At 41.2% G+C, this 16,417-nt stretch overlaps 1 protein-coding gene across 1 annotated transcript; it reads left to right on the forward strand.

The window, feature by feature from the left end:
- Positions 1 to 798: 798 nt before the first annotated feature.
- LOC105383183 (peptidyl-tRNA hydrolase ICT1, mitochondrial) lies at positions 799 to 12,710 on the forward strand. Its single transcript, XM_048626785.1, has 5 exons — positions 799 to 1,081; positions 1,206 to 1,307; positions 1,603 to 1,686; positions 2,011 to 2,180; positions 12,519 to 12,710. The coding sequence occupies exons 1-5, from the start codon at positions 923 to 925 to the stop codon at positions 12,610 to 12,612; spliced, it is 609 nt and encodes a 202-aa protein (XP_048482742.1). The 5' UTR covers positions 799 to 922; the 3' UTR covers positions 12,613 to 12,710.
- The last annotated feature ends 3,707 nt before the right edge of the window (positions 12,711 to 16,417 follow it).

The following is a 16,417-nucleotide window of genomic DNA, read 5'->3' on the forward strand; positions in this document are numbered from 1 at the left end:
AATTATTGTTGTCTAAATAATCTTGTAGAAACGCGAATGGGCGTTCCAGTGCGGAACGAGATCCTAATTAAAATATGTAGAGCGTGTCTTGCGCTCGCGCGGCCACGAGCGAGGAAATTAAAACTGTTCGTTTAGTTCGTCTACTTGAGAAGAATTGTCTCATTAAAAAGTTGTTGTTAAACTTAATGACCGAAAATAAATTAGTGAACTTATTTGAATTTGTCTAGCTTTCTCCTCTAAGCTGAAGGAATTTCGGACCTGAGAAACGTTAAGGTAAATACATAAGTACATAACGTACATTAGTTACCTACCTATCAATGAAAAATCGTATGGGTAAGTAACTAACTACATAGTTAGAGAGAGACTTGTAAAGTTAACTCAAAGTTAACTGCGTACGTTTTTTTCCCGTCAATACCTAACTAGATACCTATATCTAATATGAAAATCCTCAATAAACACGAATTAACAACATCATCCATCATCACCGCCTGTTCTTCTTATAGCGTGTTGGTGACAAACACTGGACTAGCGTTTGATAACGTAGTGAAACGACAGCAATTCAGATTAGTCAGTCAGTCGCTGACGACCCAGAGTGCAATGGACAAAAAGGGGAACGGGGTATATAGATACGTCATACGGAATACGAGCAAGCTCCTTTCGTGCAACCCCATCAATCACCAAGTGGAAAAGTTACTTCGGTGGTTTAAACCTCAAGATAATAACAGCATCACGATGGCGCTTGTGTTTATTAAAACAACTTATATACTGTGTGATCTATATCTGTGTGTCACTGTCACTTTGACGTTTGTTCGATTGTTTGAAGTTTGAGTTTTAGGTTATATAAATTATTTTCTAAAATGCTGTAAATATTGATCGATTTCTTGAGTGTTTGACCCAAAAGAAATAACAATAAAGCGTAATCATGTCGTTTGCACCTTTAAGAAGTGTAGGGTTGATTCAGACCGTGGTGCGAACCGCTGGTTTCACCACAATGTTTAGGCGCCCGATGGTTTATAAAAGTGCAATTTCCTTGGAAACTCTGTATCCCAACAGCTCCCTAAAACTAACAACACCGGCTTTTGTAAGTTCATAAAATTGTGGTCCAAATTTAGTGGATCATTGAATTCATTACCTTTTAATCAAAGTATTTTACGTTATAATTCTTTCACCTGTACTTAAATTGATACATTACACTTATTTTGCAGAATCCTGACACAAAAGACAAATTTTCTGGATATATTCCACTGGACAAACTGGACATCACATACAGCGCCAGCTCCGGCCCGGGCGGACAGAATGTGAACAAGGCAAGTGGCATTTTTATTGTTTTTTTATTATGTTTATTAAATATTAGAATCAAGGCACAAATTTTCATTGGCTATTGTTCACATTAAGTTATTAATAAATCCAAATATGGGCCCTATCTTTAAGTTTATATTCTTGTTTTGTAGAAGAACTAACACTACATATTTTTTAATAAGTAATAAAAAGTAAGATATCTTTTAGTTGACTACTTTTTGCCACAATATTGACTTTTACATTTGTTCACATTGTAATATTATACTGAAATTACTTACATGTTTTGTCTGTGTAATGTTCCAGGTGCACACCAAGGTGGACCTGCGGTTCAAGCTGGCGGAGGCGGATTGGCTGCACCCCAACGTCAAGGAACAGATGCTTCAACTGGTAATAATATATAGGGCACTGAAAAGACGGTTATAATTTAGAAAGAAAATAAAATTCTTCCCCTTTTTCAGTCTGCAGTAGTCTACTGCTGGATGTAGCCCTCTCCCACAGTATGCCACTGGATGCAATCTATAGCTTTGCGGTTAAAAATAATAATATCTACATACTCAATAATGATACCTATATTTCAGTGTGCATAAACAATACTCTATTAATATGTTCATAGAACCGTGTATGAGTTATGTTACTGAGTTGTTGGCTTGTCCATAAAAACACAAAAATCATTTAAAAATATATTTATTTCAACAACTTCTTCTCTCACAGCACGGCAAGAAGCTGACAAAAGAAGGCTATCTGGTGCTGCGCTCGGACGCGACTCGCTCGCAGCAGATGAACCTGGCGGACTGCCTGCGCAAGCTGCGTGAGCTGCTGTGGGCTGCTGCCACGCCCAAGAAGCAGCCCAGCCAGGAGACCCTGGAGAAAGTCAGGCAGAGGTATTAGTTGTTGTTATTAATTGTTGCAGTTTTGCTTCATAGAATTTTATACATCTATCTACTATTTTACTGTAGGGTGACCTATGAGTCTTGTCTTGAAGTCTGAGTTGACTTGTATATAATGTTCATTACTTCCATCATCATCATCATCATCATTATCAGCCCGTATCTGCCCACTGCTGGGTATAAGCCTCTTCCCTATCACGCCATCTCTTCCGGTCCTGTGCGAGTCTAGTCCAGTGTCTACCGGCCACCTTAACAATGTCATCAGACCATCGGGCCGGCGGTCTGCCTATTCCTCGTTTGCCAGTTCTTGGCCACCACTCTGTGACTGCCCCAGTCCACCTGCCGTCGTCCCTCCTAACCAAGTGTCCTGCCCATCTCCACTTTAATCTTTTGATTCGGCTACCCACGTCATCCACACGAGTTTTACGTCGAATTTCGACATTGGGCACACGATCCACAAGAGAGATGCCGAGCATGGCGCGCTCCATAGCCCTTTGTGCGACTTTTATTTTGTGCATGTTGGCTTTAGTGAGCGTCCATGTTTCGGCTCCGTAAGTGAGGATTGTTACGGATACTTAGTTTTAAGTTAGGTATATAAGTTAGGAAAATAAGTTAGGTATTAAGTTTTGATTTGTTAGTTATATTTTATTGATTATTGACTCAGTTTACCTACCATTATTGTTGTAATAAACGTTTAGGTACTGAAAATAAATATATGTATAATAAAGAAGTATTATTTTGAGTTTATGTTATAAAAGAATTCTTTTATGTTATTGTTACGATTGTTACCTATTGTTTTATATTTTATTAAAAGGAATGTTTAGTTTTAAGAAGAAATATGTAATATTATGTTAAGCTTTTTTACTCAATAAACCATGGTGCGGGGGCGCGCTGCCGCGCTAGCATATAAATGGGTGGTACGCCGTAAGCGGCACCTCACTTCGACTCCAGCCGCCCACGCAGCAACAACTGAAGAAATCGAGCATTTTCACTGAATAGGAATTATCCCTAATCCCTCTCAGTTAATGGTCCTACGACGTCGGATCCTGTTGAAAAAGGAACCTGTGAAGAAAGAAAATTGCAGCCTAAGCGTGGGTGGCTGGTTTTACCTACTGTTCCCGAACGAAGAGGGGTCAACGAGCACGGCACCTTGGGGGTCCCAGGGCGACTGTTGGAGGCTGTGCGGACCATTGGGTCAGCCTTCAGCGAGCTGCGGCCTTTTGAAGACACCAGGAGGGACCAGTGAAGCTCAACAACACTTACAAACGATTTTTGTTTCTACACGCGCTAGTCGCGGCTCGCGTTGTCACCTTGCGGTGTTAAACGACTCGTGAGTAAACGCCTTCGGGCGGGAGTGACGTACGGACGACGTTACCAGTTGCCTTTTTCAAGGCGACTGTACAGTTCGGCCGAGCCTGTCAAGGTGTGCGAATCCTAGCGGAGGCCCTCTCAGTAGGCACAGCTGACATTGCGGGACATTCCCCCCCGTAATTAGCACTCCGACTAGGCGTATCACCCTCTCACGGTCGGTACCTTACCTTTACCTATCCCGCACGATCCATTCTCCGCTAGAGTAACCCTCGAACGGAGCTGCTAGGGTGTTAGGGACCTTTAGGGCTGGAAGAGCGAAAATCCGAAGACTCCCCCGACTGCAAGATGAGTACTACACGTGAAACAAGAAGAAAAGCGCAAGTCAGAGAGAATGAGAAAAATACTGACGTTGAAAGCGCAGGAAGATTAAGGCCACAAGCGGCCGAAGAAAGAAGCATAATAAACGCACAAGTGAGAGAGAATAAGAACAATACTCACGTTGAATGTGCAAGGTCACAAGCGACCAAAGGCTCGACAAGTACCGAGCAAACTTCAAGCACGGAGCGAACGACAAGTACAGAGCAGACAACAAGTACAGAGCGAACAGCAAGTACAGAGCAATCTGCGAGCACCAAGCACACGTCTAGCACCGAGCGAACAGCGAGCACGAAACCGAGCACTCAAGCAAGGAGTGCGAGAGAGAAAGCGAATAGCACTAATATGCACGAAGTGAGACAGAGAGATTCTTGATTAGGTACGGTGGTTAACCGTGCGGTTAATAAGAAGCCGGGCTCCCGAGCATCTTCGTCATCTAGCAAGAAGCGTGCCTTTCTCGAGGCGCGTCTCGAGTTGGAGAAGCGAGAGAAAGAAAAAGCAGAGGCCGCCGCGGCACTAGCCAGAACGAGAATGGAGCTGATAGAACTGGAAGAGCGAGACTCAAGCGACCTGAGCGACATAGAGGGCAACGATGACCTAGTTTCTCAGTGGGTGCACAAGTCCATCCAGTCCAAGCCGGTCTCCGAGGCAGTACGCACGAATCATCATGAAGACTACTTCGAGCCACGGAGGAAGGAGCGGCAGAGCGACGCCGCCGTCCTTGCGAGCGCTATCGCAGACGCAATGAAAAGCGTGACTCGATCGGCGCCGACTACAGCGCCACGATACATAAACGAACTACACCGTTTCGACGGAAACCCCGGCGAATGGATTCCGTTCCGCGCCACATACGAAGATACCGAAAAATACTTCAGCGAATCAGAAAATATCGCTAGATTAAGAAAATCCCTGTTCGGTCAAGCACGAGACGCCGTGAAGTCACTATTATACACGAACGCACCGCCTCAAGAGATACTCAAGTCATTAGAGCGACGATTTGGAAAGCCACTGCATCTTATTAAAAGTGAGATAGCGGCGATCAACAGAATACCGCCTATGACTGCCGACATCAAGGGCATTGGCGTGTTTGCGAGTACCGTGGCCAACAGCGTGAACACTATCAAACAACTGAATAGAACGGACTACCTATACTCGAACGACGTGTCCGAGAGAATAATCGACAAAATGAATATGATGGTTAAATTCCGATGGTACGAATACTGGTCATTAAATGATCAGCAACCTATTTTATTGGCGCTATCGGCATTCTTAAATAGAATAGCGGACCAATTCGAAGCATATGATTGCACGCCGACTACCTACAAGTCATTTCAACCGAGGGAAGCATTCAAAGGAAAACCACGACGTAATATGGTACACGCAACTCGGGAAGAAAGCGAATACAGCGGCGACGAATCATCTACCTACTCATACAGCGAGGAAGAAGAAGACAGCGAAACAGAGATAGTAGCTACTGCCACCCACGAGACACTGAAGTGCAAACTATGCGGAAAAGACGGGCACACGTTAATTAAATGCCCTCAGTACGAGAAAGCAAGCACTCAAGAAAGATGGGAAATAGTGAAGAGAATCAAAGTATGTTTCCGCTGCCTGAGACAAAATCATCGTAGCCCGACCTGCCGGGCCAAGCCATGCGGCAAAGACAACTGTCCGGGACGACACCACGTGACACTGCACCGTGACAAACCGAAACCTGTCGAAAAAGATGACGCCAACAAGATCGTATCCGTGAACCACATAAGCGCGACGCGTGCATACCTAAAGATAGTTCCAGTGGAGATATCTGGACCACAGGGCACCACGAGAGTCACCGCACTGATGGATGAAGGATCAACCGTAACCCTCTTGTTAAACGAAGTCGCTGATAAAATCGGAGCGCAAGGACCCACCGAAGAGCTATCTATCGAAGGAGTGGGCGGCCACCGCATGAAAAGCACCGATTCAATGCGTTTAAAATTACGCATAAAAGGCCAGTTCACACGCGAATATCACGATATGGACACCCTGACGATCGGACAACTGAACCTCGCCACACAAGCCGTCTATAAAGAAGACTTAGAAAACTGCCCACACTTGGCATGTATAGCGGATCAGCTGACATACGACCGAGAGCGGCCTAGTCTATTAATAGGACAGGACAACTGGCACTTAATCGTGTCTCGCGAATTAAAGGCAGGAAAAACGACGAAACCTGTAGCCTCACTTACCAAGCTAGGGTGGGTGCTACACGGGTGTCATAGCCATGAAGCGAAACCGGTCAAGTTCGTGAACCACATACACAGTCAGAGCGAAGAAAAAATCGAAACGTTGATAAAGGAGCATTTCAGTCTCGATTCGTTAGGCATCTCGCCTAAACGACCGGCCAGCGACCCCGAGCAACGAGCACTTATGTTGTTAGACAAAACTACGAAACGTCTACCTGAGGGAAGGTTCGAATGCGGGTTGCTATGGCGCAAAGATGACGAAATCATGCCGAACAACAAGGAGAGCGCACTACGCCGACTGAAAGGCATCGAACGTAAAATGAAAAAGGATGAAGCATTCAAAATAAGCTACAAAAAACAAATAGACAACTTACTAGCAAGCGGATACGCCGAACCGGTCACAAGCGCACCCACTACGCCGAGAGCTTGGTACTTACCACATTTCGCCGTAGTACACCCACAGAAGGGTAAGATGCGACTGGTATTCGATGCAGCCGACCGATCACACGGCAAGAGCCTGAACGACGCATTATTAAGTGGGCCAGACTTGCTACAGTCCTTATTTGGCGTCTTGATACGCTTCAGAGAGGGACCTATAGCCGTCGCAGCCGACATAAAAGAAATGTTCCTCAGAGTGGCCATGCGAGAAGAGGACCGCGATAGTCTACGCTTTTTATGGCGCGAGAAAGAGACGGAAGAGCCACGAGAGTACCGTATGAAAGCACTCATATTCGGCGCGTCATCGTCCCCCTGCTCGGCGATATATGTGAAAAATAAGAACGCGAAAGAGTTCGAAAACACGCACCCAGAAGCCGTACGCGCCATTGAACGATGCCACTATATGGATGACTACCTACAGAGTTTCAAAACCGAAGCGGAGGCACAAAAAACCGCTCAAGACGTAGATCAGATCCACAAACACGGCGGTTTCGAGTTACGCGGCTGGGCAAGCAACCGATCAACCGTTATACAACAATTACAGACGGTTAAACCCGAAGAACAGGTTAAAATCGGTCAAGACGGACAAACAGAGAAAACACTCGGAATGTTATGGAACATCGGTAAAGATACACTTCAATACACACTGAACTTGAGAAACACGCCCCGTGACGTCATCGATGGCACACGCCCGCCTACGAAGCGTCAAGTTACGAGCGCCGTCATGTCAGTGTTCGACCCGCTAAACATAGCCACGCCCGTCCTCATACAAGGCAAGAAGTTAATTCAACACTTGTGGCGTGAAGGAATTAGCTGGGATGAAGAGATACCCGAACGATACATAGCCGACTGGAAAGAATGGATACAAGGCCTAGAACAGCTGCAGAGCCTTCACATCCCTCGTTGCACATTTTCTTGTGACGAGGGGGAGATGCACACATTCGTAGACGCCAGCGAAACTACATATGCTGCGGCTACCTACTGGAGGACGACTCAAGATGGAATACCTACCGTGAGACTGGTCGCCGCAAAAGCACGCGTAGCGCCACTGAAAATAACTTCAATACCGAGACTAGAATTGCAAGCCGCGCTACTGGGCTGCCGACTAGCATCCAACGTAGAGAACGAAAATTCAGCAAAAGTCACGAGGAAATACTATTGGTCCGACTCACGAACAGTGTTAGCGTGGATAAAATCAGACCCGCGCACTTTCAAACCGTTCGTGGCACACAGACTGGCGGAAATCGAAGAGCTAAGCAAAACCACCGAATGGAGATGGGTGCCGACTAACGAAAACGTAGCCGATGACGCCACACGACGAGCGCCTCGAGAATTCGACCCCAATCACCGTTGGTTCAACGGCCCAGCCTTCCTGAAAAACCCACCGACTAAGTGGCCAGTGGACCGGAGCGAGCCCTCGCCCGTCCCAACGGAAGAAAATAAAAAGACTGTCGCAGCGATAAAAGTCGTACATACAGAAATACCTAACCCACAGAGATTCTCCAAATGGACACGCTTACTGAGAGCCACTGCACGCCTATTACAGTGTGTCGACGTGTTCAAGCAACTCCTGAAACGTGAAAAGGTCACCGCAATCAAGCGCACCGTGAAAGACAGTACGTGGCGAAAATACGATAAAAAGAAACAATCACGCCCGTCACCGCTCACCGCGCCCGCGTTAACCCACCGTACCTACCTACCTATTCAGCCTGAATACCTACAATCGGCTGAAAATCTGCTCATAAAAACAGTGCAAAGAGAAAGCTTCAACAACGAAATAAAGTGCATAACAAATAATAAACCACTAGAAAAAGACTCTCGCTTGAAGCGATTATCACTGAAAATCGCTGAAGATACCCTGAAACTGGACACGAGAATATGTGCCGCCAACTGCATAAGTGACACATATAAACACCCCGTAGTGCTAGACGGAAGACACAGAATAACAAAGTTGCTCGTCGCTCATTACCACAGCAAGTTCAATCATGGCAACATTCACACCATAATGAATGAGATTCGCCAAAAGTACTACATAACTTCGCTCAGAGCTATAGTCAAGACCACCGCTCGAGAGTGCCAATGGTGCAGAACCCACAAAACTGCGCCACTGACGGCACCAATCGGTGATTTACCCGCTGAAAGGTTAACCCCATACCAGCCGCCGTTCACATACACGGCCGTCGACTACTTCGGTCCGCTAACCATTACAGTGGGCCGAAAGACTGAAAAACGCTGGGTAGCTCTATACACGTGCATGACAACACGCGCTGTACACTTGGAAATAGCCACCTCATTGACCGCCAACGACATGATACTCACACTAAGAAGATTCGCGGCGAGGCGAGGCATGTGCTCTGTACTCTACAGTGATAACGGCGGAAACTTCGTACGTGCAAACTCAGAACTGAAAACTGAATTCGAGAAACTGAAAGACCTAGCTGGCGAAAAAGGCATAAAGTGGAAATTCATACCGCCCGGAGCTCCTCATATGGGCGGTACGTGGGAACGATTGGTCCGCACAGTAAAAACCGCACTGTACGCGACCCTGAAAGAAAGACAACCACGTGAAGAAGTGCTACATACACTGTTATTAGAGGCTGAACATCTGGTTAACTCACGACCACTAACACCACCAAGCCTAGATCCAAATGAAGAAGAGAGCTTAACGCCTAACCACTTTTTAATTGGCCGATCGAACGGTTGTCCACGCATCGGCGATTTCGATGAAAACACCTTGATAGGTACACCCACGTGGAGAACAGTGCAATACCTAACTGACACGTTCTGGAACCGCTGGCTGAAAGAATACTTACCTACACTGTCACCGAGGCCGAACACTGAAAACCTGAAACCCGGTGACATTGTGTTGATAGTCGACTCGAACTTACCAAGAGGAGTCTGGCCTAGAGGCGAAATAATGACTATACACCCAGGCCCAGATGGCAGGACGAGAATCGTAGATGTCCGAACAGTTGCTGGAACGCTGAGAAGACCCATAACAAGACTCGTGAAGATCACCTGAAAAGGAAGTACCGTCTCATACGTGTGGTGCTCAGTACTCATCTTCGCACGAGGGGGAGAACTGTTACGGATACTTAGTTTTAAGTTAGGTATATAAGTTAGGAAAATAAGTTAGGTATTAAGTTTTGATTTGTTAGTTATATTTTATTGATTATTGACTCAGTTTACCTACCATTATTGTTGTAATAAACGTTTAGGTACTGAAAATAAATATATGTATAATAAAGAAGTATTATTTTGAGTTTATGTTATAAAAGAATTCTTTTATGTTATTGTTACGATTGTTACCTATTGTTTTATATTTTATTAAAAGGAATGTTTAGTTTTAAGAAGAAATATGTAATATTATGTTAAGCTTTTTTACTCAATAAACCATGGTGCGGGGGCGCGCTGCCGCGCTAGCATATAAATGGGTGGTACGCCGTAAGCGGCACCTCACTTCGACTCCAGCCGCCCACGCAGCAACAACTGAAGAAATCGAGCATTTTCACTGAATAGGAATTATCCCTAATCCCTCTCAAGGATAGGTAAAGTAAAGTAAAGTAAAATCATTTATTTGTTCTAGAATTTGGGTACATGAAAATGTGTTATATACATAGTTGGATCCATCAAATTCAGCCCTATGGGCGTACAAATATTTACAATAATTATCTTAATCTATTAAAAAAACTATTACAGTAGGTAATTATGACAAGAATAATATATACAAAAATATCAAATCATTAATTATTCATTAAAAAATTCATTAATTGAGTAAAAACAATTGGACATTAAATATTTTTCTACTTTACTTTTGAATATTTCTATTTTTAAAGTTTTAAATTCATCAGGCAACTTATTATACACTCGTATGCACATACAGTACACATTGTTTTTATACAATTCTAATTTAGAGGTAGGAAAGTATAATTTATGTTTATATCGTTCACCAGTACGACTGTTCATTTCCTTTTTTGTTTTAAATATTTCCGGGTGCTGTTTAACAAATAAACAGATCTCTTGGATGTAAATACATGGAAGTGGCAAAATATTTAGCTTCTTAAATAATGGTTTACAGGAATCCCTATAGTTAGCCAAGCACAACGATCTAATACACTTCTTTTGTGCTTTAAAAGTGCGGTCTACGTCTACTGAGTTTCCCCATATAATGATTCCGTATCGAAGTACTGAGCCTATATAGCCATGATAAGCACTAAGGGCGGCCTTCTTTGAAACTGTTTGCCTAATATTTTTCAATGCATATAAAAATTTGTCTATTTTAGTACATACCATTTGTATGTGCTCCTTCCAACTACAGTTCTTATCAAAGATTATACCTAAAAATTTTGTAGATTTTACTTCTTCTAGAGTTTCGTTTTTGTATTTAATTTTTAATGGTTCGATTCTTGCATTATAAGTACTAAATTGAATTAATTGTGTTTTATTTATATTTACATTTAAATTATTATATTCTAACCATCTAATGACTTGTTTTAGGACCTTGTTTATTTCGATGTGAAAAGTTTCCTTGTTAGTGCACTCAATTGCTACTGTAGTATCATCAGCGTACAGTATGCTTGTATGTTCAATATTTAAAGGTAGATCATTAATATATAGAAGAAATAGCAGGGGTCCAAGAATGCTTCCTTGGGGCACACCATGTTTTATTTCTCTATATTCTGATCTGAAAGATTTTCTTATATTATTTTCCGTGTTATTAATTTCAACGCATTGTACTCTATCTGATAAGTAACTCTCTATCCATTTATATGCGTTACCCCTAATTCCATACTTATATAGTTTTTGAAGAAGTTTTTGGTGGGATACAAAATCGAAAGCCTTACTCATATCCAGAAAAAGTCCCGCGATAGGTTGACTTTTATTAAGGCTTTCCATTATTTCTTTAATTAAAGAAAAACAGGCAAAAGTTGTTGAGAATTTTTTCCGAAATCCAAACTGCTGGGGGGACAAAATTTGACATTTATTAATAAATGAATTTAATTTTTCATACATTACTTTTTCGAGAATTTTTGACATGATTGGAATAAGTGCTACTGGGCGATATTTATTTAAGTCTGTTTCATCTCCTGATTTGTGTTTTGGTTTGACAATGGTTTTTTTTAGATTTTGTGGAAAGATACCCTGCAATAATGATAGATTCATTATAAAAGTAAGGGGTGCGACTAATTCATGGCGGCACAACTTAACAATTTTTGTACATATATTATCATACCCTACTGCATTTGTATTCTTCAGTTGAGCAATTATTTTAATCATCTTATCTTCACTAATTGGATTCAAAAATATTGTATTATAATTTGATTTAAATTCATATTTATTCTGGAAATTATTATTGTCTATATTTATATTATTTTCAATTGTATCTATAAAAAAATTATTAAATATTGTACAAATGTCATGAGGATTATTATAAGTTATAGTTCCATGTGTTACTTTTTTAATGTCACTTTTCATATTATTATTTAGAATATTGTTACTATTTAGGCAGGACACACTGATTGAACACCTTAGTCTTCAGGCATTGAGGTATTTGGGACTTAAGGACGTCTTCAAGTTTACTGAAGGCAGCCCATCCCAGCTGAATTCGTCTAGCGATCTCCTTTACCTGAGAACTTTGTCCAAAGGATAAACTATGTCCAAGATAGACGTACTCATCCACTGCCTCGATGTGGCATGGTTTGTCTTAATGCAGTTTCTGAATATGGAAAATGAGTTACAGTAGTCTTGTAGGGCACATTGGGAGTAATGGGTGGTGGTGGTGGTGTTGGTAATTACTACTTGCGGGGTGTAGTTTTTCGGGACCAGCAAACTTTAAGGATTGTCACCACTCCTAGACGATTTGACCCCACAGCACATATACGGTTTTTTCTCTCTTTGTAATTACTTGTAGAAGCTCCACTCAAAGTTTGTCGTCCTCCTATAAATGACACCCTGTATAACACAATACCGTCTCTCTCCACAGAGCGTTGAAGGCGGCGCGCATGCGGCTGGCGGTGAAGCGCGAGGACTCTCTCCGGCGCGCGCAGCGGCAGCCGCCCACGGCCGTCGACTTATGATTCTTCCCCTAAATCCAGCGTGCTAACTAGCCGCTAGCTAGTCGTCTTGCGTGTGAGCTTGTCGGGATATAACTATTCTTTCTGCATCAGTTAATGTATACCTAGGACAGGTGTTGCTGTTTGCGTAAAAAGCAAAAAAAATTGTGATCTGCATAAGCGGTCAAAACTAGTGTCCTCTAGAGGCGCCACTATGTATGCGAAGAAACTGAAACGTTATTTGTTTGCATAAAGTTATATAAAACTGTACTACGGGACTCTCACACAGCACGGGATTAACTAGTGGCAAATATGGACAATGTTTTAGATCAGAGATGTAACCTAACCTACCTGGGTACTCTGATTATAAAATATTGAGAAGCACGCTGCGATTTAAAAACTAATATAAAATTTAAGAATAGTGATTTGTAGATGTTATTATAATACAAAAGTAGTTTTAAATAAAAGTTTACGTTTATTTAACTTTTTTATTTATTTATGATTTTGGTTAAGTATTTAATTTTTATATCTTGTAATAATATGTAGTTTACAATAATCCTTTTTTGGGACTTAAATATAGATTAGATTGGGTGGCTTTTATCAAAGTGATAAATGTATTTAACTTTTTATTTAAACACAAATTGAAATAAAATTTCGTAAAACATCTTTTACCACGACTTAAATATGATTAGTAATCTGTTAAACCTAGGGTGGCTTTTATCAACGTGATAAATGTATTTAACTTTTTATTTAAACACAATTTTTATTTAAATTTCGTAAAACATCTTTTACCACGACTTAAATATGATTAGTAATCTGTTAAACCTAAATGCGGTCAAATGGCTATTTAACTTTACTAAACACATTTATCTACTACGCATGTCATGGCGTCAGTCGCGGCGAACAGCTGACCGACCGGCTGTCAAGAGAACTTTTCCATTTCTAGCATTTTTCCTCAGTGATGTCTAGTTGTTGTCTGTGAGAGATTCAGAGGTCATTGTTCAGAGGTTATTGAGGTTATCTAATAAATAATTGATTTGTGGGATATTTTGTTTGATGACGATGATGAAGAATTACTTCTCTATATGAATAGACCTCGCTCATTACGCTATATTGCAGAAAGAACTAACTTATTTGAGACACTACCGGATAAAAAAATTGTTAGGAGATTTCGTTTGACAAAAAAAACTGTATCGCTATTCCATTCTATTCTATTCTCTGTGGGGGTGTAAGTACCTGCACCTGGCTCTCTCGAGTGGAACCTTTGTGCATATCCCCAAGGTCTAAACTGCCTTCCTAAGCTTGGACCATTTCCCACCACCCTGGTCCACTGCGGGTTGGTGGGTTCACATATCTAGATGTGCTAGATGCGCACGATGTTTTCCTTCACCGTAAGAGCGATGATATACATTGTACTTAAGTTAAAAGAACTCATTGGTACATGTCAGCGCCGGGATTCGAACCCGCATCGTGAGAAACGGGCGCTTACCCGACTGAGCTACCACCGCTCGCTAAACTGTATCGCTTATACTACAAGAAATTCAACATCATCTTGAATTTATTTCCACCAGGTAAGTAGCTAAGGTATTGAAATAATAAAGTTATCTGACTACATAATTATCTTATACTTTTATTTATACCTATAATTATTGTTACAGAAATAATGCAGTTACTCCAATGAACCAATTGTTATGCACACTCCGATATTATGCAACTGGCAGTCAGTTAATTACTTGTGGAGATGTGATAGGTGTGGAAGAACCAACAGCTTGCAGAATCATTCATAGAGTTACTCATGCAATAGCATTATTGTATAAAATATACATTAAATCTCCTGATACCATTCAGGAACAACGTTTTGCTCTCTATAATGTGCAAGTATGGTTCCAATACATTGCACAATAAATCTTGTTCTTCCCTTGTAAAATTAGGGGCACGAACACGAGAAGAAGTTGCTTGACTATTCATTTTACTTTGAAATCACAACAACAAATAAATACAAACACCACCACGCGGTGAAAGCCGAAATAAGTTATGTCATGTCAGTTATAATATTCTAGTCTATGAGTTTTGTTTTGAAATAAGTAGGTAGCTCGTAGGTAGTGTTATTTTCTCTATGTTTGAAATTTATAGATTGACTCCGTTTTACGCTGAGTCGTTTCGAATGTTCAATAAAAAATATGAAGTCTCTCATTAAAAGATGTGGAACTGAACGTAAATAACAAATCGCAGGATGCTAAACGCATTTAACTAAATAGTAATTGAAAGACCATGGTGAATTAAGAAGCTAAACATGTTTAGGATAAAATTGTTTAGTGCATTAAACGAAATTAGCTAAATGAATTTATGTAGTATTTAAATAGAAGTTCGTAACAGCCACCCCTAAATGCGGTCAAATGGCTATTTAACTTTACTAAACACATTTATCTACTACGCATGTCATGGCGTCAGTCGCGGCGAACAGCTGACCGACCGGCTGTCAAGAGAACTTTTCCATTTCTAGCATTTTTCCTCAGTGATGTCTAGTTGTTGTCTGTGAGAGATTCAGAGGTCATTGTTCAGAGGTTATGTTGAGGTTCTAATAAATAATGGATTTGAGGGATATTTTGTTTCATGACGATGATGAAGAATTACTTCTCTATATGAATAGACCTCGCTCATTACGCTATATTGCAGAAAGAATTAACTTATTTGAGACAGTACCGGATAAAAAAATTGTTATGAGATTTCGTTTGACAAAACAAACTGTATCGCTATTCTATTCTCTGTGGGGGTGTAAGTACCTGCACCTGGCTCTCTCGAGTGGAACCTTTGTGCATATCCCCAAGGTCTAAACTGCCTTCCGAAGCTTGGACCATTTCCCACCACCCTGGTCCACTGCGGGTTGGTGGGTTCACATATTATTATCTAGATGTGCTAGATCTAGATATGCAGGTTTCCTCACGATGTTTTCCTTCACCGTAAGAGCGATGATATACATTGTACTTAAGTTAAAAGAACTCATTGGTACATGTCAGCGCCGGGATTCGAAACCCGCATCTCTGGCGTGAGAAGCGGGCGCTTACCCGACTGAGCTACCACTGCTCGCTAAACTGTATCGCTTCTACTACAAGAAATTCAACATCATCTTGAATTTATTTCCACCAGGTAAGTAGCTAAGGTATTGAAATAATAAAGTTATCTGACTACATAATTATCTTATACTTTTATTTATACCTATAATTATTGTTACAGAAATAATGCAGTTACTCCAATGAACCAGTTGTTTTGCACACTCCGATATTATGCAACTGGCAGTCAGTTAATTACTTGTGGAGATGTGATAGGTGTGGAAGAACCAACAGCTTGCAGAATCATTCATAGAGTTACTCATGCAATAGCATTATTGTATAAAATATACATTAAATCTCCTGATACCATTCAGGAACAACGTTTTTTTGCTCTCTATAATGTGGAAGTATGGTTCCAATACATTGCACAATAAATCTTGTTCTTCCCTTGTAAAATTAGGAGCACAAACACAAGAAGAAGCTGCTTGACTATTCATTTTACTTTGAAATCACAACAACAAATAAATACAAACACCACCACGCGGTGAAAGCCGAAATAAGTTTTGTTTTGAAATAAGTAGTGTTATTTTCTCTATGTTTGAAATTGATAGATTGACTCCGTTTTACGCTGAGTCGTTTCGAATGTTCAATAAAAAATATGAAGTCTCTCATTAAAAGATGTGGAACTGAACGTAAATAACAAATCGCAGGATGCTAAACGCATTTAACTAAATAGTAATCAAAAGACCATGGTGAATTATGAAGCTAAACATGTTTAG

The sequence above is a fragment of the Plutella xylostella genome, chromosome 17 (genome assembly GCF_932276165.1).
Source record: "Plutella xylostella chromosome 17, ilPluXylo3.1, whole genome shotgun sequence".
In the NCBI taxonomy this organism is placed as follows: domain Eukaryota; kingdom Metazoa; phylum Arthropoda; class Insecta; order Lepidoptera; family Plutellidae; genus Plutella; species Plutella xylostella.

Excerpts from the sequence above, each read along its gene's own strand:
- LOC105383183 (XM_048626785.1), top strand. The coding sequence starts at position 923 with ATGTCGTTTGCACCTTTAAGAAGTGTAGGGTTGATTCAGACCGTGGTG. Across the intron at positions 1,308-1,602 it reads GCGGACAGAATGTGAACAAG|GTGCACACCAAGGTGGACCT; the intron begins GCAAGTGGCATT and ends GTAATGTTCCAG. Across the intron at positions 1,687-2,010 it reads AGGAACAGATGCTTCAACTG|CACGGCAAGAAGCTGACAAA; the intron begins GTAATAATATAT and ends CTTCTCTCACAG.